Raw genomic sequence first — 21067 nt, forward strand, 5'->3', positions numbered from 1 at the left:
TGCGGTCCTGAACTTTTGATAAGTATTCAATCTAATCCCTCTATTTATATGAAAATATACAATGTTATCATTCAATTAATTCAATTTTAAAGATAACAATTTTTTTTTTTTTTTTGGTCAGTCCTATTCTATTGCTACTCTAACTCTCACTCTCAGAATTTTGCCTTGCCTCATTGCAGGGTGTGCGAGTTGAAATTCACTCCTAAAACTAAATCGTCCCCACCTCAACCCTCTTGAGAAGGTGGGGATTCGAACCTCCCATCTCCCCCTTCCAAGTTGGAAGGGTGGCAAACCCCAATGGTTTTAAAGATAATATTGAGTAGACTAAATTGAACATGTACTAAGAGACCACATTGCACATTAAGTTAAATTTCATGAATTACGTTAAATAAATTAAAAGTTCAAAAACTTTATTGCACATTTTTTTTGCTAAAATTCATGGACCATTTATATTATTTTTCCTTCTTGAAATATCAATACATGTGGGGTTAAATTAGTTTATTTCCATTGCGGGCTGTATATGGCAACGATTTTCTGCCAAAATTGATCAAAAGAATTATTTTAACAGATCATCAAAAAGTTGAGGAGTAAATCAATCAAATTAAGAAGTGTACAAAAAGTGTAGGAATTTTTAGTAATTATCTGCAATGTATACATCCTATCTTAATCTGTAGAAGAATTACGAATGGGTTTGAGGGGACTTTAAATGATGATGTTTACGTGTTTTCTACAAATTCGAATTGGTTGACAGGCTTTCAACGCAAACACTAAAAGTAGGAAACTGCCCCGATTAGATGGCTCTATCCTTGTGGAAACGACGACGACAATAGATGCAGCTTATTAAATTTGTATTAGTAGTACGAGAAGTGCACCCAAAGTGGAAACGAATACTTAGGAAAGGAAATAAATGAGATAACTATGTAGATGAGATATTAGAATATTAAAATAATAAATTATGCTATTATCTAATAGTTTAAGTTTTTAGAATAATTGATAGAGATTAAATTTAAATGGTATTAGAGTTGGAAATTTTGAGTTCGAATTTTTTCAGATCCCATTTCTCTTCTCAATTATATTTCCATGCACTTAAAAAGAATAGACTAAATTTAAATGGTATTAGACCTGTCTGATTATGATTGTGTGTACATGCTCAGCCTGCATTTAGTTATTCGCTCTGTTTTCTGCGTAGAAAGGGGTTACAGTGTAGTTCTTCCCGAGGACCTGCGTACGGGAAAATGGAATGTTTATAGGTACTTATTTTCATCACAGTGAAGTTATCTATTGTGGCAGTACCTTGGACTTGGAGCTATGTGTCTATAAGCTCTCTTCTCTTGGCAGATCTGCACTAGGGGTGTGCAACGGAAACCACCCGAATCGGAACCGGACTGAACCGGACCGGACCGGCCGGTTTTGGGCGGTTCCCATGGTCGGCGGTCCGGTTCCCGGTTCCTAATCTTGGAACCGGCGGCCAGTTGGTCCGGTTCCCGGTTCCAAGGAGGGAACCGATCCGACCGGACCGACCGGACCGGACCGAATTTTTTTATATATAATTTATATTCATATAATATATAAACACATATAATATATTAATATTATATATGAAACTTATTGCAATCGGAATTGCAATTTAGGTAACAACCAAGAGACCACCAAAACTCTTGTTGTTACTCTTTATTTATAGAAAAAACTCTCCTCATGCTCACACTCTCTCTCTTGCTCCCCTCACTTGCAAACGACAAGGCACTTCAAGTCTTAAAAAGTCTCATATTGACTAAACATTCAAAGTATAGAAAAGAGATTGTCTATAAAACCTAAGCCAAGCACAACCTTTAATCACGTTGTTCATGGGTTTTATGCTTAAAATTAAGCATGAAACACATAACTATGATTGATATTCACACAAGTGAAGTTTGAATATTTTGCACGTGGAAACATGTGTGAGTAACTTCTTACCTTTACCCAAAAAAAAAACATGTGTGAGTAGTTTTATTAGATTGCTCGGAAATCAAATTTGATTGATCGGTCCGGAGCATGATTATTCTTTAGTGAATGGTCATTCTTTAGTGAAAAATAAAGTGCCAATTCTTTTGGACTGACCGACCGACCGAACCAATGGTCCGGTCCGGTTCTCAGTCCTAAGACCAACGGTCCGGTCCACGGTTCCCAAAATTGGGAACCGATTCTCCCGGTCCGGTTCCCGGTTCCACCTTGGAACCGGACCGAATCAGGAACCGATCACCCCTAATCTGCACGCTCCTTCTTCAAGCTTGTCAGCAGATTTACTGATCACCCCGATATTGGAACGTTGCATGACAATTTCGGGTCAGGCTCTCTCCTTACTTGATCATAGTTTCTTTTAACTGATTAATTGATTCAGAGCATTCTCAGAGACAGCTTTTAGTGATTAGAATATATCTCCTTTGGTTTCCTTTATTGTGAAATTCATTGCATCCATATGCAGCTGGATCTGCATCTGTGCGTGCTTATGTTCTCTTTTGGGTGCAGACATGCCATTGAAACTTTTCGGGATTGCAAGTACTTAGGTACTCGAGTTTGTGCTGATGGGACAGTAGGAGAGTAAGTTGATTGTAGAGCGTGCAACTTTTGCAGCTTTCATATTCAAACTGTTTACCTGATATAATTTCCTGCATTCTTTTGAAATCTAAGGTACAAATGAATGACATATGGCGAAGCTGAGAGTGCTCGAGAAGCTATAGGTTCTGGACTTCGCTATCATGGGTTACCGCAAGTGAGAAGCAGAACATTTTCTGAGTAGTCGCTCCTTAAGTCAATTTGAAGTTGTTAAACATATAGTATTCACAATAAGGATGGAATTATTGGTCTCTTTGTTGCAGGACATTGTGTTGGACTCTACTTTATTAACAGGCCAGAGTGGCTGATTGTGGATCATGCTTGTTCAGCATATTCTTATATCTCGGTCCCTCTATATGACATCCTTGGTGTGTAAATGCAATTACCGTTTTGTATTCTCTCCATCAAGCCTCTTCTTAGTTTAAATTTTTGTGTTTTGAAGGTCCCGATGCTGTCAAGTATGTTGTGAATCATGCAGCTTTGCAGTCTATCTTTTGTGCTCCTCAAACACTGAACAGAGTGAGTTAAGGAATCTCTTTATATTGATTCTTGTAATGGAGGAATTACATGATCTTCTGACAAAAAGTAGACCATGCATAGCTTTACATTCACAATTCTCTATTTTCAATGTTTTATATTCGCTTATAGAAAAGTACAGTAATTTCTTCTTGTATTATTTATGATTATTGCCAAGGAATTCATCTGTTAGAAAGTTTCAGTCTCATTGTTTCTGACCTGTAAATGGCCATGTAGCATGATGACTCTTGCTGATGGAGCTGCACTAGAACAAGTGTTAGCACCGCGTTTTCCATAAAAATTACAGTGGTCGTTAGTCTGTCTTTCAGGTCCAAAAAAGTTTGGGTCTGTCTTTCTGATAAGCTATATGACAAAACATGTGTGTCTTATTTCGTATTTCATCCATTCAGATTTTCATTATTCTGACCCACCGATTATATCTCAAACTTTGTCTGCTGTTTTCGCAGTTATTGAGCTTCTTGTCTGAGATTCCATCTGTTCGTCTTATTGTGGTGCGTATGAAGATTGAAGTTGTAAGATGGGCAACTAATTGTTGATGTTTCCCTTTTGCTCACACTAGACTTGCTGCTCTGGAAAAATAGGTAGTTGGAGGAATAGATATACACTTGCCCACCCTTCCGCCAACATCAAGAGTTAAGCTGATTTCATACTTGAAACTTCTGAGTCAGGTAGGATGCATCTTCATTTGTGACTTTAGCGTGCCTTTGCTGAAACACTCAATTCCTCATTGTTTGAGAAATTTTCGGAATAAAGATGGAGTTTTATAACAATCCTGTTTTTTAAAAAACAATTTCAATTTTAGGAGCTTGTCCTGCTGACTGTTTAGTCATCTTGGATTATTAGATAAAAAATCCTGGCACCAATCTCTTATACTACATAGATTTTTCCCCTTCTCATTCTGTCATAACGTTAAATTTTCTATTAATGACACTTGACTTCAAAATGAAATGAAGTGACTGGGTCTTTTTTGCGCATAAAGAGCTGTGGAGGCTAATTTTTTGGCTTTAAATTGTTAAAAATTATCACTCGAGAAGAATTGCATGCTGTAGACTCTTTAATTTTGGACAAAAATGTTTTGGGCTATAGGTGCTTCTTAGGTATAGATTGCATCAGCTGAGTACTTCTCTCCTGATACTATTGAGACTCTGAACTTATTGGCATCAAGTGCCTTCTGCGTTATTTTATTCCATAAGTTTGTGAGGGACATAATGATGTGGATGTCTGTAATTAATTTATCCAAATTATCTGATCACAAATTCTCTCTAGTGTTTGGGTTTTTAGTGATTGTCAAGTTAAAGATGTTTTCCTTTAGGGCCGTAGCAATATCCAGCCTTGTTGCCCCCCAAAGCCAGAAAATATTGCAACCATATGCTACACAAGTGGAACAACCGGAACACCAAAGGTAGTAGTCTGGATTTTTTCAGTACGGTTTCTTTTATGGTGCACATGTGGGTTTTATGACATTACTGAACATGTGGAATTTTATTGGCTCCTTGTTTCACATTAAAGGGGGTTGTCTTGACTCATGGAAACTTAGATTGCAAATGCTGCTGGGTATAGTGAAACGACCAAATTTTTCTCATCAGATATGTGAGTCCTTTATCATTTGTTGTTTCTTTAAATAAGTACGACCAGCCTTTCAAGGTTTTTTAATCACATAATTGGTGTTAAATTGCTAAAGGGAGGAGAGATGAGGCTGAAAACTTCATCTTACGTGCAAAGCAACCAAGTCTTTTACAAAAGACAAAATACATAACGTAAAACACACCATAACTACCCATGAAGCACTTGCCCCACTAACACCTAAAAACTAGGATAACCAACACACATGACTCCACTAACTCTAGTAATTAAAAACCAAATCAGCAACATGTGAAAAAGAAAATAACTATTATATTAACAATCCCTCCCTTAAACTGATGTTTGCTAACATTTAGTTTAAAGCCTTGACTTTTTTCACCGTGCAAACACCTAGTAACCTTCTGAGCTTCACAAATGACTCCATCTTGAGGGCCTTGGTGAATATATCAGCAACTTGATCTTCACTCCTGCAATAGATTAGATCAATTGTTCCATCATTGCTAAGATCTCTCAAGAAATAAAACTTCACATCAATGTGCTTGTTTCTTCCATGTAACACCAGATTCTTGGAGAGTTTTATTGCCGAGTTATTGTCACAAAAAATTTTAGTAGGTCCTGGTTGCTTGAATTGTAGCTCCTCAAGAATTCTCCTTAGCCAAATAGCTTGACAAGCACTAGCTATTGCAGCAACAAATTCAGCTTTTGTACTTGACAATGTGACAATTGGTTGCTTCTTGGATGACCACGAAATAGCACCTGTTCCAAACATAAAAGCATAACCTGAAGTGCTCCTCCTATCATCTTGATCTCCTGCATAGTCGCTATTAGTAAATTCCAACAAATCGGACTTTTCACCCTTCTTGTAAAATAGCCCAAAGTCTCTAGTTCCTTGCAAGTAACGAAAGATTCTCTTGGCAGCTAACAAATGCATTTGTGTAGGATTCTCCATGTATCTACTGATTAAACTCACAGAATACATTATGTCTGGTCTTGTTGCAGTTAAATACATCAAACTGCCCACAATTTGTTTATAAAATGTGTTGTCAACCTTCCTTCCTTCACGATCTTTATATAACTTTAAGCCAAACTCAACGGGAGTGTTTACAGGATTACAATCCTTCATCTGAAACCTGTCCAAAATTTCTCCCACATATTTCTTTTGAGAAATAAAGATCACATCATCCGATTGTACCACTTTTATGCCAAGAAAGTAATGCATCATACCAAGATCAGACATTTCAAACTCATCCATCGTAGATTTCTTGAATTCTTCAAACATGCCATCACAACTTCCAAAATATAAGATCATCAACATACAAACAGACAATAAGCATTTTCCCTTTATCTCCAATCTTGACAAAAAAGCGTATGCTCATAAGGACATTTTGAAAAACCAACTTTAAGAAAATAAGTTTCAATACGACTATACCAAGCCTGAGGGGCTTGTTTTAGCCCATAAAGAGCTTTATTCAATTTATAAACTTTATGCTCATTTCCAATCTTGACATAACCAGGGGGTTGCTCAACAAATACCTGTTCCTCCAAGTATCCATGCAAGAATGCCGATTTGACATCTAGCTGGAAAATAGGCCAAGAGTTCTGTGCCGCCAATCTCGCAACTAGAGAAAAAACCTCTGTATAGTCGATTCCATATTGCTGCTTGTATCCCTTGGCTACCAAACGTGCTTTGTATTTGTCAACTTCACCATTTTCTTTCAGTTTTGTTTTAAAGACCCACTTTACACCAATGGTTTTTTTGTCCATCCAGAAGATCGAATAGCTTCCAAGTATCATTTCTTTCGATGGCATTGATTTCATCATCAATCGCTTTTCGCCATTTTTCTTCTTTGACAGCACTCTCAAAAGTTGTAGGGTCATAGTTTGAAAATAAGGCAAAGTGAGTAATTGAATCTCTAATTCCAGTTACCTCATAATCTTCCATCCAAGCAGGCTTTCTTCTAACCCGACGAAGAGATTGGGCTTCTTCTTCATTTATTTCAGCACCTGTTGGTGAAATTCCAGCAGCTGTAGAAGTGGTATTTGATGAATTTTGGGGCATATAAGGTGCTAAAATTTGCTCATGTTCAGCATCATTGTCATAAAGAACTTGGGTAGGCTGCTGCCTATTCCAATCCCAAGTGTTTTCTTCATCGAAACAACATCCCCGCTAGTCACAATTTTCTTTGTTAGTGGATTGAATAATTTATATGCTTTGGATGCTTCACTTACACCAAGAAAAACACATTTTTCAACCTTGTCATCAAGTTTCTTCATTTTCACATCCGGGACATGGGCATATGCGATGCATCCAAAAATTCTGAAGTGATCTACAGCCGGTCTTCTCCCACTTCAAGCCTCTTCGGGTGTCATATTTTGAACAGCAAAAGTTGGACTTTTGTTCAAAACATGAATACTCCAATTTACTACTTCTGGCCAGAAAGTCTTTGGAACTCTTCCTCTTGCCAATAAACTTCTCACTATGTTGAGAATTGTTCTATTTTTCCTCTCAGATACACCATTCTGCTGTGGTGTATATGCAGCAGTAAGCTCTTTTCGAATGCCATACTCTGCACAAAAAACTTCAAATTCTTTTGAGCAATATTCACCACCACGATCTGTTCGAAAAGTCTTAATGGTCTTTCCTGCTTTATTTTCAACACAAGCTTTGAAGCTTTTAAATGTGGAGAAAGCTTCTGATTTTTCCTGTAAAAAATAAACCCAAGTTTTTCTGGAAAAATCATCAATGAAGGTAATTAAGTATCTTTTACCTCCATTAGAAGATGGATTTATGGGACCGCAAATGTCTGAATGCACCAGCTGCAAAACATCATTTGCTCTCCATGACTTTTCTTTTGAAAATTGAGAACGATGTTGTTTGCTAACAACACATTCTTCACAGACTTGGGAAGGAACAGTAATTTGAGGAAGACCCGTCACCATGTTTTTCTGTTGGAGGGTTTTCAATCCACCAAAACTCAAGTGACCATAGCGAAAGTGCCAAAACCATGACGGATCTTTCTTTTCAGCCATCAAACAAGACTGAATATTTTCAATATTTGATGGAAACAATCTATTTGAATTCATAGGAACAACTGCAATAGCACCTCTAACGGAATCATAAATTTCACGAGACACCCCTCGAATGGTGATTACATAACCCTTTTCTTGTAATTGGCCAGCACTCAATAGGTTACTTTTCAAGTCAGGAACATACAACACATTAGAGATTGTTTCCACAAAACCATTCTTGGTTCTTATCTTAATATCACATTTTCCCATCACTTTCACAGTAGAATGATCCCTAAAACTCACAGTGGAATGAAAATCTTCATTTAGATGAGAAAAAGAAGACTTGCTTCCACTCATGTGGTTACTGTAGCCTGTATCCACATACCAAATATCTGACTCGCGCTTCTTTTCTTCTTGAACAGCCATCAACAACATTTCTGCTTCTTTTTCTTCAACAAAATTTGAACTCTCTGCATTTTCTTTATTATTAGGCAGCCTAGTATAACATTCAGATGCATAATGATCAAATTTATGACATCTAAAACACTCTACCTTGAATTTGTTAGGATCCCGTCCTTTGCCTTTGCCTTGAAATTGGTCATTATTGGCTTTAAAATTCCTGCCAACATCTCTATTTCCTCGATCTCCCCTTCCTCTACCTCTACCTCTACCCATTCCTCTGAAATTATTGGAATGAGTATTGGTAGAAGCCTTCAACGCTTGCTCCTCTACTGTTGAACTTTTGTTCATCTTTTGTTCATGGACCAATAAGGAGCTTTGCAATTCATCAAGAGAGAGCGCATCTATGTCTTTCAACTCTTCAATTGAGCAGACAACATAATTAAACTTTGGTGTCGAGGAACGCAAAATCTTCTCCACAATGGTGACATCGTCCATCTTCTCACCATGGAATTGCATCTTGTTGCTGATCTCCATTGTTCTGGCACAATAACTAGTGACAGATTCTCCATCTTTCATCGCTAATGTCTCAAAATCTTTTCTCAAGGCTTGAAGCTGTGCACGCTTCACCCTAACAGAGCCTTGATATTTCTTCTTCATAGAATCCCAAATATCCTTGGAAGTTTCTTTGCAAAGAATAGTCTCCAAGATGGAACGATCGATAGCCTGAAAAAAATAATTTTTTGCCTTCAGGTCCTTCAACTTTCGAGCTTCCAATTCTGCTTTCTGGGGATCTGTCAAAGCCATGCCTGCTGGTGGCTCTTGAATTCCAGATTTGACAACCGACCAATACTCCTTTGATCGTAAAATTCTCCATCAGCATACTCCAATGGTCATAATGACCATCAAAGCGTGGAATTGCTGGTTGAACAAAATTGTCGGTGGCTATTGGAAATATTGCTACTGCAATTCTCTCACGAAAGCTTTTTTTTTTTTTTTTTTAAATTCTCACACGTTTCTCTCAGGCTCTGATACCACTGTTAAATTGCTAAAGGGAGGAGAGATGAGGCTGAAAACTTCATCTTACGTACAAAGCAACCAAGTCTTTTACAAAAGACAAAATACATAACGTAAAACACACCATAACTACCCATGTTCTCCATAAAACACTTGCCCCACTAACACCTAAAAACTAAAAACTAGGATAACCAACACACATGACTCCACTAACTCTAGTAACTGAAAAACCAAATCAGCAACATGTGAAAATGAAAATAACTATTATATTAACAATTGGCAGCTTATCGTACTGTCATTTTCTTGATATATTTTTTTCTTGACAGCTATCTATCCTACCTCCCTCTGGCACATATATATGAAAGAATGAATCAGATCATTGGAGCATATTATGGGGTTGCTGTCGGTTTTTACCAAGGGGTATGTTGCTTATCTGGAAAACTATTTGTCCAACTATGTCCCCATTTGATTCTTTGGCTTGTCAGTACAGATCCCTATGAAAATGAGGAGAATGATTGACATTCTCCATAAGTTAATCCTTTAAAATACTTAACCTAAACTCAAATGTATCAGCATCCTTTTCCATTTATTATAGTATTCGTCCCTATCACTTAAAAGCCACGACTCTTGTCCGAGATACATGCCTAGATGTCATTCTTCTATATTTGGGTTCAAGGGTAATGTGCCTGCATTAATGTAAGAAAATCAATTACAACATTTTATATCACTTGATTTCATGTACTAACCCTGAGGCTTTAATTCTACATCTATTACTAAGCAATAATGTCCTACTTTTCAGGACAACATGAAACTGATGGATGATTTGGCTGCTTTGAGACCGACTATTTTTTGCAGCGTTCCTCGACTGTACAACCGGATATATGCAGGGTGAAGAGACCGCCAACTTTTTGTCAAATCCTTTTCTTGATACGGAGAAGTGCTGATTTCTAGTTTATTTCAACTATGGCAGAATAACAAATGCTGTGAAGTCTTCAGGGATGCTAAAGGAGAGACTATTTAGAGTTGCCTTCAATTCGAAGAAGCATGCTATATTGACAGGTATTGATGCTTGGAAGTTTCTTGCGGGATAATATGAGCCGTGCAGTTTTTGATTGGCTGTTAACTTTTAGTATTTTACCTCCGTTGACCTGAATGGTTATGTGTTAGGCCGGAATCCATCACCTATGTGGGACACACTAGTGTTCAATAGAATAAAGGAAAAGCTTGGAGGGCGAGTCCGTTTCATGGTATCTGGTGCTTCGCCATTATCTTCTGATGTTGCGGACTTTTTAAGGGTGTAAGTGTGCTTGTAATGCGACACTTATTTGAGCAACTGATCCATTCATTTATCTCTCATGAACAGGAGTCTATTTGCTGCTTTTCTTAGCTTCTAATTATACCATGCCACAGGTGCTTTGGCTGTCAAGTACTTGAAGGGTATGGTATGACTGAGACATCTTGTGTAATAAGCTGCATGGATGAGGGCGACACCTTATCTGGTCATGTTGGATCTCCGAATCCTGCCTGCGGTGAGTTCAACATATTATGTGTACTTTTATATACTCGAAGTGTCTCTCCTTTGATTTTATCAATATGATCAAATTAAGAGAGAGAGTTGTTATTGAATAATGGCCAGTAATTAAGATGTTGAGACTTTCTCGTGTCTGTCTTTATCCAACACTTGTCCAGAAATAAAGCTCGTGGACGTTCCTGAAATGAACTATACATCAGAAGATCAACCTTATCCTCGTGGAGAAATCTGTGTCAGGGGGCCCATTGTCTTCCAAGGATACTACAATGATGAAGTTCAAACGTGTTTAACCTCTTCAACTAATATTTTTAAATCTATTTGGTTTTAACTGCAAATCTAAACATCATCTCAAATGAGCAGGAGAGAGGTAATTGATGATGACTCTTGGTTGCATACGGGAGACATTGGGTTGTGGTTACCAGGAGGCCGCCTTAAGATTATTGATAGGTGAGTCGAAAATTACTTTTTTTCCCTCTCCTAACCATAACGGCTAGGCCACTTGTGACCCGAGGAAGGGGTCACAGGTTGAAATTTACCTTTATCATGACTGCAAGTGCTGGTTGCGAAACTTCTGAGTGTGACTTAAGCATGGAAGTTCATTTCTTCATTCATGTCTTCTCATGAGATTTATCTGATAATTTTGACTTCTCTGTTTAAAATCCTAAACCATGCTATGGCAGGAAGAAGAATATTTTCAAGTTGGCACAAGGTGAATATATAGCACCAGAAAAGATTGAGAACGTGTATTCCAAGTGCAAGTTCATCTCACAGTGTTTTGTGTATGGTATGGAAGGAGTTTTTACCTGCATATGATACTTTCTTCATTTTTCCTGTTGACAGCCTAGTGGCTGCAACAGATTTGCTCTCCTCATCGACCCCCAAGGACAGGGGTTTGATCCCTTCCAATGCGTCGTTTTGAAGGCTGGTGCACTGACCTTTATGTGAAAGTTCCTACATGTCTGCTTACTGCTTGTTTGTCTCAGGCGATAGCTTGAACTCTTGCTTAGTGGCGGTTGTTGCTGTGGACCTGGAGGTGCTGAAAGAATGGGCTGCATCGCAAGGCATCGAGGTTTTCTTTAAACTTATTTCTCTCCACCAAAGTTCTAGCTTGAGCATCGAAGTTCAGTCATTGGTTGTCATACTATTTCTTCACCATCAGAACACCGTAATTTGGGGAAACTATGCATCTCTATGAGTAGGCTGATTTATATATCAAGCAATCTTCTTCACTTCACTTCAGCAAGAATTCGTAACATGCATCATCTTCATCTGATTGAACTTAGTCTGCGGTCATCTACACTTTTCTTTTCTTTTCTTTTTTTTCCAAATGCGAGTCCTACTGATTTATGGTTACTGAAGGGAAACTCTGCACACTGAAATGGGAATGACCGTGATCATGATTAGCATTCTATGTTGCGATTAGTTTGCATGCATTTGTTTCAAGTTCCAGAAAAGCTGGAGGTGCTGCAGAGATTGTTGTGATTATTCGATTGTTTCATGAGCCTTGCACTGTCGTTGGTCTCAGGGCATTCGCCAAGTAAAAATCCTAGTTACCTTATGTAGGTCATACCATACACTCACAATTCAGGGGTTGTCCATTTATTGGTGGGTCGATAAGTCTTGGTTCTTGCCATGCAGTACGAGGCTTTACGACAGCTATGCAATGACCAGCGGGCACGGGAAGCTGTTCTTGCTGAAATGGACGACATTGGCAGAGAAGCGGAGGTATACCATGTCCTCTAAAGAGATCATTAACGGCCTCTACTTAGTTCCCATATTTCCATTTCAACTTCCTCTATAATGTTGTTTCCCTTTTTCAGTTGCAAGGCTTCGAATATGTGAAGGCCGTGGCGCTGGTGCTCGAACCATTCACGGAGGAGAACGGACTTCTCACCCCAACATTTAAGGTGATTCAATGTTTGCCTGTGCTTCTTCACCAAATAACCACTCCGCATGAACCTTGAGAGTCGAGAGGCATAGCATTTAGGAAAACATAGCCAAGCACTCAAGAAAATTAACGTATAGTCCCTTTTATTTGTAGATCAAGAGGTCTCAAGCCAAAGCCCACTTTGCTAAGGTGATATTGGACATGTACGCCGAGCTTTCTAGATCTGAGCCATCTCCTCAGAAGGTCTCCTGATGCGTAAGTCTCTGAATAACATGTGAAAATCTTAAGTAATCTGAGAAATTACTCGGGCTACGAGGCAGAAGCTGATCGTTGTACACGCTACTGAACGACAGGTCTCTGTAATTGGTTCTACGGTTGGGTTTGTTTAGTATTATACCTCCACAGCATTTATGTTTTTGCAACTCGCTGTTGGCTTTTAAGCCGATTCAGCAAATCATCCTACAATTACATTTTGTAAAACAGCATTTCCACAGAACAGAGGAGGGACGGAGTCCCAAAATTCTAAAAAATTGAAATAAGAGAGAAAAAATTATAACAGAAAGAAAGTTAATGGTAATCACTCAATTGGGAGCGGTCGTGTATTGTCCCAAAGCCATTGACGAGCAGAACCGTCTAGCAGCGGCGAAACCTGTGGAACGAGGACAGCAGAAAGGTTAAGAATAGATCGGTGGGGTCTTCAGTCAATCTGTTCTCGAAGGTAGAGCCTGACCTTTTCCCAGACTTGTGCATGGTAGTCGTTGAGCCAGTCGATCTCGGCGGACGAGAGCAAGGCCGAGTCCACCATTTTAGTCTGCACGGAGACTCGCGAAATAAGGACGAGCACCGACAGCCAAAAGCACCAAGCAACACATCCTGTTGAGAAAAAAGTATATAAATAAAGCACCACGCACCTGAATTGGAACAAACGTGAGTTTCTCAAATCCCAGATATCCGACCCCTTCAAAGTGATATGGTGTGTTCATCTCCACCACAGAAAGAAGGTTCTGCAGAGTAAAAGACGGTCACAATCTCAAGAGTCGCCACAGAAAATTTCAGGGATTTGTGACGTCAATAGACAAAGGATAACAAACTCCAATTAAATCAGAATCTCTATGTGAGGCAAGTAATACAGCAAGGGTACGAAGCAACTGCATGAACCGAAAACCACGAATATCATCTCAAGAAGCCGCCGGCCAGAATTGTGGCAAGGTGAGACTCAATTCGAGAATTATCCATCCATTCGGCAGTAATGCACCTCTGAAACTATTTTATCCAAAGAGCTACTAAAATGTATAAAATAAGTGCCATAAAATTAAATATGCTTATGCAGGAAGTGGACTGTCCAGGAAATTTATACGCCCATCTGATTATATGGCGAAACCACCACCCCTTCTTCCTATCCCAGGGGACCCGCTATATAGATCCGCGTAGCTAATTGTGGTCTATCACACCTTAAACTTACAGAATAGGCACGAAATCTCTTTTTACCATTCCCCAAATTGGATTTGGGTGCCAATATCTCTCATAAATCTTATTGAGGAAATGAACTATTCATATGATAACTGATGTCGTACCTCGATACGAATGCCAAAGGCATGGTCTTCATGGTAACCAGGTTCGTTGCTCACGACCATCCCTTTCTGTAAGGAGGTCAGATTCCCGTAACGGAAACTAATACTTTGAGGTCCTTCATGAACATTTAATGCAGCTCCCACGCCATGTCCAGTCCCTATTACAAGGAAAGAAAAAGAGGCCGCACTTGAATGTATTCTCATAGGTATTTTGAATAACCAAGCAGCTAAGGAATGAAATGTACCATGCCGATAGTCGAGGCCGATCTTCCATAGAGACGAGCGAGCAAATGCATCCAGGACAAAGCCAGGGGTATTTTCAGGAAAAACAGCTTGATCAAGAGCTATGTGGCCCTGAAATGAAACGTTTCATCAAAAGAATGGGAGACAAACAATTACTAGAAACTTTAGGTCAGCCTAAAACACTAGATTAGGATGGACATTGTGAAAAAAAAAAGGTGCAACAAGAAACAATGCACTATATATGCAAAATAAGAACATTCATAGTTTTCGCTCCACCAAAAGGAGGGAAAGAGATCATGCATAGTTGCACAATATCCTTATAACTGGAAATTCGTGTTTGTAAAACTCATGTAGAAATTTATAGGGTCTTGTTAACAAGCACCCCAAGAGCGCTCGACAACAATCTAAAGATAGAAAAAACAATTTCCAATGCCCATTAATGAATGTTGAAGATTGAAGATTGAAAATTGAAAATATATTTTCTTGCTGGCATGTCATGAATAAAACGAAAAGTAACGAAGCATAATTGATACTTCTGATCACGTGTCCTAGGGGCACATTTTACTGAAATCCAATGTATAATTACAAGAATGCCACCAGATATTTGGGAGAAAGCTCATATTCAATGTTCTAGGAAGTAAATGTATTAATGAAGTGTGCCCCGGTGAAGCATTTACAATTAAAAGAACTGAGCACCTGCAAAACTCGGGTGAAGCATTCTTTTTGCCGTGGTGTGGGTTCCCCAAAATGCACTGTTCTGGTTATATCAGTTGTGCCATCAACATATTGAGCACCACTATCTAGCAGGAACAGCTTCTCGACATCCAAAACACTGCAACTGCCTGGTTCTGGTTTGTAATGTATGACTGCACCATTGGCCCCAGAAGCTGCAAATCCAGATGGATAATGAGCCAGAATATTGGACACGTGAGAGATGAAATCTCCAGAAAAGTGACTCCTCCCAAGTGATGCACAAATATTTCTAACCCTTTTATGAAAAACTCATCACTAAAAGTCTACCTCCACTCACACCATCCAACACCAAATCCTACCCAATTCTACTTGCAAAAGAAAAAGTGAGAAAGAGAATCCACCAAAAGGAATTTTATAGGAATTAATAAGAATCTTCATTTTTCAGGGACAACATCAGGAGAGAGAGAGAGACTCTTCATTTATTCCATAATGAGAATCACCGCAAATGGGGTTATATAAGATTTTGAAACATAAAATGTACCACTTATTGTGTCAAAGCTTGTATCAATGAAACCGTCCTGCTTAGACCGAAACTCGAGGAGCTTATCTGCAACTTCTACTTCTGTAAGTTTAGCACCCCTATTAATTTCTTCTTCCAACCAGACCCAGAAATGAGCTAGAGCAGCTGCATCCCTGCAGATTAAACATATTTCACTAAGATCACGGGATCCTCAATAGGCATTTTGATATAGATAGAGACATTTTCTCAAACAAACAAGCTTCCTGAAACAGCAGGGCTTAATATGTCAACAAGCTTCACATTTACAGATCTAAGTGTTTTATCTATTGCAGTGAAATCACTCTCTGCACATGTTGACAGATTCAACCTATTATTGCATTTTTCCTTCCAAAACACAACTTCAAGAGAGATACTGATTTCGATCAATAAGTTCTCCTGCAGTTAAATCTACATATTCATGCACTGAAGTCTATATAGTTTTCATCAGGAGGACAGAGTACCAGTAAAAAGATTTACTAAGCATACTTCATAGACCACAATGCTCAGGTCATTCAATAACATATGATCAGGATTCTTAATTTGAAAATGCACTCTGAGGTCAATAGACAAGTAGATACCCCTCTGCCCAAAAAATTTGCATGCCTGCCTATAAAAAATGCTCCAACAAGTGCATCCCACGAACCCATGATAAAATTTCAAACACGTGTCTTTGAATCAACCAGCTTCTGGGAATTAAGATTGTGATATAATACTGAATGAACTGCAGTGAGGCGGGGGTGACAAAAGTGATAGAATTAGCCTAAATTATCCTGAATTGACTAACTCAAACTGCCATGCTTCTACACATATTTGTCTACGGATAAGCTTATTTCCCAAAATAGAAAGAAGGGAGACAAAAGGCTATTCAGCGAGATGCAAGAATACATTTTAGAAGATGCCAGTACATGTTGATCAAATGCTGATTCCCATGAAAACTCAAATGTTAAGCAAAATTGTGTAAGGAGACAGATCATGAAACTAATGTTGGGACTTGGGAGTACCTTAAATGAGAATTCCGCATTCCCTGTAACTCGGCATCATTTTTCACTGCCTTGGCCAAAGAGATAGGGGAAGCTCTATAAACTCCAGATGGCATGGCTGATCGACCATTATAATCGTGCACCCTTGCCTTATTCTTTTTATTCAGATACTTATCACAGGCAGACTTGTAGGTGTTGACAATAGCAGCATTTACTGATGATGTGTCTAACCAAAGATTTCTCCCTTGTTTTGCCAAACTGCAGAGATAAAATGGGTGAACAAAGGTGCAACAGACAAAAATATACTGTCAATGATGCCAAAGTACATTAAAAATCTAAAAGCACCAAGTAAAAGAACACCCCGGTGAATGAAGCCACTGTGTATGGCAAGGGTAATTTTCCAGCCTCGGTTCCACAATTCAAAGAAGCTGTTAGATGACTTGAATCCATGTACCAACCTCAACAATGAACCAAGCCTATTAGCCGAGTGCCAATAGATGTAAAGCCACTCATCTGATGGCCAGATAATAAGCCAGCAAACCACATATATTTTCTCTGTCTCCTTCAAATCAGGTCAGACATATCCAGCAAACTCAAATGGAAATAGGGAAGCAGCTTTCTCACACTATAAAATGACAAAAAAAAGAGGGAAGAAGAACCTCGTGGACTCACTTTTCTATTTCAGACAGAATTTTATCGTATGGTCTCAACTCTACGCCTGCATTTTTCAAATGATCCATCACTTCTGGTGTGATTTTGGAACTATCAACGAATAACTCAGCTGTCTCAGTCTTCACAAGTAAATAGGCATAAACAACTGGAGAATTTGGAACGTCATTTCCTCTCTGCAATATGGAATTTCATATATCAGGGTACAGCAAACAACACAGGGTTACAAGAAAAAAGAAGATGAAAATTGGAAAAAAAAAAAAAAAAAATCCTACTAGACAACGGTAAGACCCTGAATATAGGCATAAGATGAAAAAATTCAACTACTCTGAGAAAAGCACTTCCAAGTATCAGATGATATGACTGCTCAGTTGCACATCATTACCAGGTTTAATAGCCATGCCACCTCATCAAGCATTGATATAATGATGGCAGATGCACCAGCATCAACAAATTCGGCCCTCAGGAAAGAGAGTTTTGATGCCACATCTAAGCCAGCGAATTTTAGGTCATGAATTCTAACTGGCTTATTTGGAGGCTTTGGCCTTTCTTTCCATACTTCATCCACCAAGTTTATATTGTAGAGGAGAACCAGCTCATGATTTTTCTTAGCAATAGCCTCCTTTAATTCCTCCGCAGCATCAGAAGAGAAGAGAAACTGTTCACTTCACACCATGAAAGACAGGTGGCATCAGAGAATGAGATTAAAAAGTCTAAAGCAAATGTGTCTTTGTTTGTGTATGAACCAGCAAATACAGGACAAAAAGATAAGAGACTAACAATGGTGAAAGATGCGGAAAAACAATCAAGAGTCTGAATAAGGTCAATATAAGATAAAAATTTTCGCGCCAAAGCACAACAGAATTACATCAAATACGTAAACCCAAAAACTGAACATTACTATTACAAGAATTACAAACTATTATGGACACCCTAATATTCTTGTAGAATTTATAGCCAATACTATGAATCATAGAACTATAATGAAAGATACTATCAACTACCATTTATCAAATTAAGAACTCTTTGCAGATGAAGAGATGTCAAAAGTGGCTTTGTACGTGATGTAACCCCTATGCCACATAATGGCTGCAGACCTACTTATAGGGAGGGACACATGAATTTGGCAAATTTCCAGATCTATTTGAAGAAAAATGTATCTGGACAAGATATGGTCCTTGGAACTATGAAAGCCATAGAAAAAATTACAGGATCAATGCCGATTCTGCATCCGGGAGCCAGAACGTCATTGAGCCATTCACTAGTTGTTGGAACTCCCAGATTACCAGCCCGCATGAGAATCCAACTGGAGTTTAGCTGATTCTCAGCCTACCAAGAAGAATGACAGATGCGATCAGTACAGCAACCAATATAGATAGCCAAAGAGTTTCAGGTATAGAAAAGAGCTACAAAAACTAAAGAGCTACTCCATTAAGACTCTTTAGGAAATTGAAATTGTAGATTTTCACCATCAGACCTGAAGAAAATAACGTCCATCTGTCCACAAAGCTGCTTTATCCTTGGTGACGACAGCAGTGCCAGCACTGCCTGTAAAACCTGATATGTAGGCCCTCCTTGTGTAACATTCAGCAATGAACTCACTCTGCAATCCAACACAATTAAATAACAACAAATTAACACCGCAGCAATGACAAGAAATTTATACTGGAGCAACAAGACAGAACGCATTGGCAATTCCTTAAGTGCACTCTTCCTAACCCTTCGCTTTATCATAATAGAACGATCTCCAGGTCCTAAGAATTGACAAAACTTGAAGGGGACATAATCTTATTCCTTCGAATACGTTCCACATGAACAGGAAAGAAGAAGCACCTACGTCAATTTTTCAATGGAAGATTGCTAGATAGGATAACCTTCCTTTTCTTCAAACCGAAACAATAGACTAGCTGCTCGGCGAATCAAATCCAACCACATCACTATCAAGACAATATGCGAGACGCCTGAGCTTAAATTGGAAGCTCGTTTTCTTCTACTCTCTCCGACATAACCGCTTCTCATCCATTCCACGCAATGTACATTTGAAAGATAGTCAATACAAAACATCATAATCAACCATAACACGGTATAAAGTCGACGTAATTCACCTAACTCATCACATCAGCAACTTCCAGAGCGGAACAACAGGCTTATCCGACTAACAGAGTACCTCAGCAATTCCAGAACGGAACAACAGGTTTACGCGATCGAACTAGCAGAAGACCGATGAAAAAGCAAATCAGAGAACCGAACCTGGTGAGCGTCCTGAGAAGGAACGATGTACGCATCGATGCCGATCCCAGGCCGCGTGAAGAGCTCGCGGAGAGCCCGGAGCTTCTCGTCGGGCTCCGGCCGGCCGCCCCCGCGCCTCCCGATCTCCGAAGACGGCTTCGCGGTGACGGAGCCGCAGCTCCGGACGACGCGGAACCGAGGTCCGGCGGCCGGTCTCGCGAGGCGCTCGGAAGGAGACCGCCAGGAGCTCGGGAACAGAGGGAGGGAGAGAGCGAAGAGGCGGAAGCGCAGAGGGCGCGAGGGATTCGAGGCCGGCGAGAGAGGGAGGGGCCGCAGCGCCGGCGACCGGAGGGAGTGCATCGCCGTTGAAGAGAGAGAAAATCGCTTCTCTCTCGCAGCTCAGAGAGAGAGAGATGATAAGAAGAGAGCGTTGGGAGCGATAGTGTAGCAGGGGATTTTCCAAGATCTTTGTCTTTTTGGGAAGGGCGGCTTCATTGTAATTTTCGCGTCATTGCCATTTTTTGGAAGACGACGCAAAATGATTCAGTGAATGTTAGCTGCGAGTGTAATTCGATTCGTAAACTTTTAATTTATCAATATAATTTTTGAATTTTAGTTTAGTATATAATGTGATTCCTAAAATTTTAATTTATTTATGTGATTTATAAACTTTTGATACATGTTGACTTTAATCTCTTATTATATAAAATATTTAATGTTGTCTCTATGATGAATTGATGGAATAATAATATTGAACATTTTTCATATATTCCAAAGCTAAATTGAATGTTTACTAAAAGTCTAAAGTCTATATTGAATAAATTAAAATTTTAGGAATCAAATTGCATCATGAATAAATATTATTTTGAGAAAGTTTTTACCTTTTGCCCCGATTTAACGTGGACGAATTGATTAAATATATCTCTAGACCTAGTATGTCCGACCCTTTTACGATCCATTTGTAGCTCTAAGGATGGTAATTTTTGTCACGGTTCCGGGACATGGGAGAACCCTCGAGCATTGTGTGAAGAAAGAGCTCAAACTCGACACAACATGATGCAATTATCTTTACATGAGTCGATTTTAGAATGGAAATTATCTATGATATAAAAAATGAAATGCCTGGCGTATAGAAAATTCTCATGATCCATCGAGGAACGAGTCTTCATGTCGTAAATTGTCACCACTTTTCGTAGCTCCCATGCAAAATGTGTTTCAGAATCAACTATAGAGGTTAGCCTTTTTTTTTTTTTTGCCAAGAGAGAGAAAGACCTAGGCTACCAGTCCTATCTTTTCATATGCTTTACATATTTTGCGAAGTTCGTGAAAATAGACAGATAAAAACTCTCCCCAGTTTCGGTAAATTTACGATTATTCATGTAATTGTCCCTTGTTATTTCGAAATACAAACATCGAACGAGAATTTGAATTTAAATTTTCGTTTATTCTATGAAATATAAATAACTTTAAAAATATTTTTCTGAAAATAATCATTTATATCTTTAGAAATAAATAGTTAACAAATTCTTTTTCATTTTCGATAATAATTCATGTCCAAATATCTTGGCA

General features: G+C 38.9%; 2 protein-coding genes and 1 long non-coding RNA gene across 5 annotated transcripts in view; 2 read left to right on the forward strand and 1 right to left on the reverse strand.

Annotated features, from left to right (window-relative positions):
- LOC104415557 (aminopeptidase P2) overlaps positions 1–19945 on the reverse strand; it is a 53047-nt gene extending 33102 nt beyond the window's left edge. The window contains exons 1-12 of one of the 3 annotated variants that reach the window (XM_039299449.1): positions 19520–19945; positions 18747–18872; positions 18479–18598; positions 17655–17927; positions 17273–17445; positions 16622–16858; positions 15603–15754; positions 15065–15255; positions 14129–14479; positions 13466–13558; positions 13285–13365; positions 13000–13203 (exon numbers count right to left, since the gene is read on the reverse strand). In XM_039299449.1, the coding sequence (XP_039155383.1) occupies positions 13132–13203; positions 13285–13365; positions 13466–13558; positions 14129–14479; positions 15065–15255; positions 15603–15754; positions 16622–16858; positions 17273–17445; positions 17655–17927; positions 18479–18598; positions 18747–18872; positions 19520–19858 (2208 nt within the window). In that variant the 5' untranslated portion in view covers positions 19859–19945 and the 3' untranslated portion in view covers positions 13000–13131. Of the gene's footprint in view, positions 1–12999; positions 13204–13284; positions 13366–13465; positions 13559–14128; positions 14480–15064; positions 15256–15602; positions 15755–16621; positions 16859–17272; positions 17446–17654; positions 17928–18478; positions 18599–18746; positions 18873–18988; positions 19073–19519 lie in introns of those variants that run through there. The other 2 variants (XM_039299450.1, XR_005545586.1) reach the window with 2 other exon arrangements.
- On the forward strand, positions 2242–2777 carry LOC120286871. The gene is made up of 3 exons (XR_005545587.1): positions 2242–2322; positions 2506–2577; positions 2668–2777. It is a non-coding gene; the product is annotated as an uncharacterized LOC120286871 (long non-coding RNA).
- LOC104417699 (long chain acyl-CoA synthetase 7, peroxisomal-like) lies at positions 3689–12806 on the forward strand. Its single transcript, XM_018861321.2, has 15 exons — positions 3689–3797; positions 4450–4531; positions 4639–4719; positions 9462–9555; positions 9935–10023; positions 10106–10194; positions 10303–10432; positions 10546–10664; positions 10825–10948; positions 11027–11113; positions 11347–11450; positions 11650–11735; positions 12305–12391; positions 12487–12573; positions 12708–12806. Exons 4-15 carry the CDS (start codon positions 9502–9504, stop codon positions 12804–12806), a joined length of 1155 nt encoding a protein of 384 aa, XP_018716866.2. The 5' UTR covers positions 3689–3797; positions 4450–4531; positions 4639–4719; positions 9462–9501.
- Positions 19946–21067: the final 1122 nt, after the last annotated feature.

This window comes from Eucalyptus grandis, chromosome 8, assembly GCF_016545825.1.
Source record: "Eucalyptus grandis isolate ANBG69807.140 chromosome 8, ASM1654582v1, whole genome shotgun sequence".
NCBI lineage: Eukaryota > Viridiplantae > Streptophyta > Magnoliopsida > Myrtales > Myrtaceae > Eucalyptus > Eucalyptus grandis.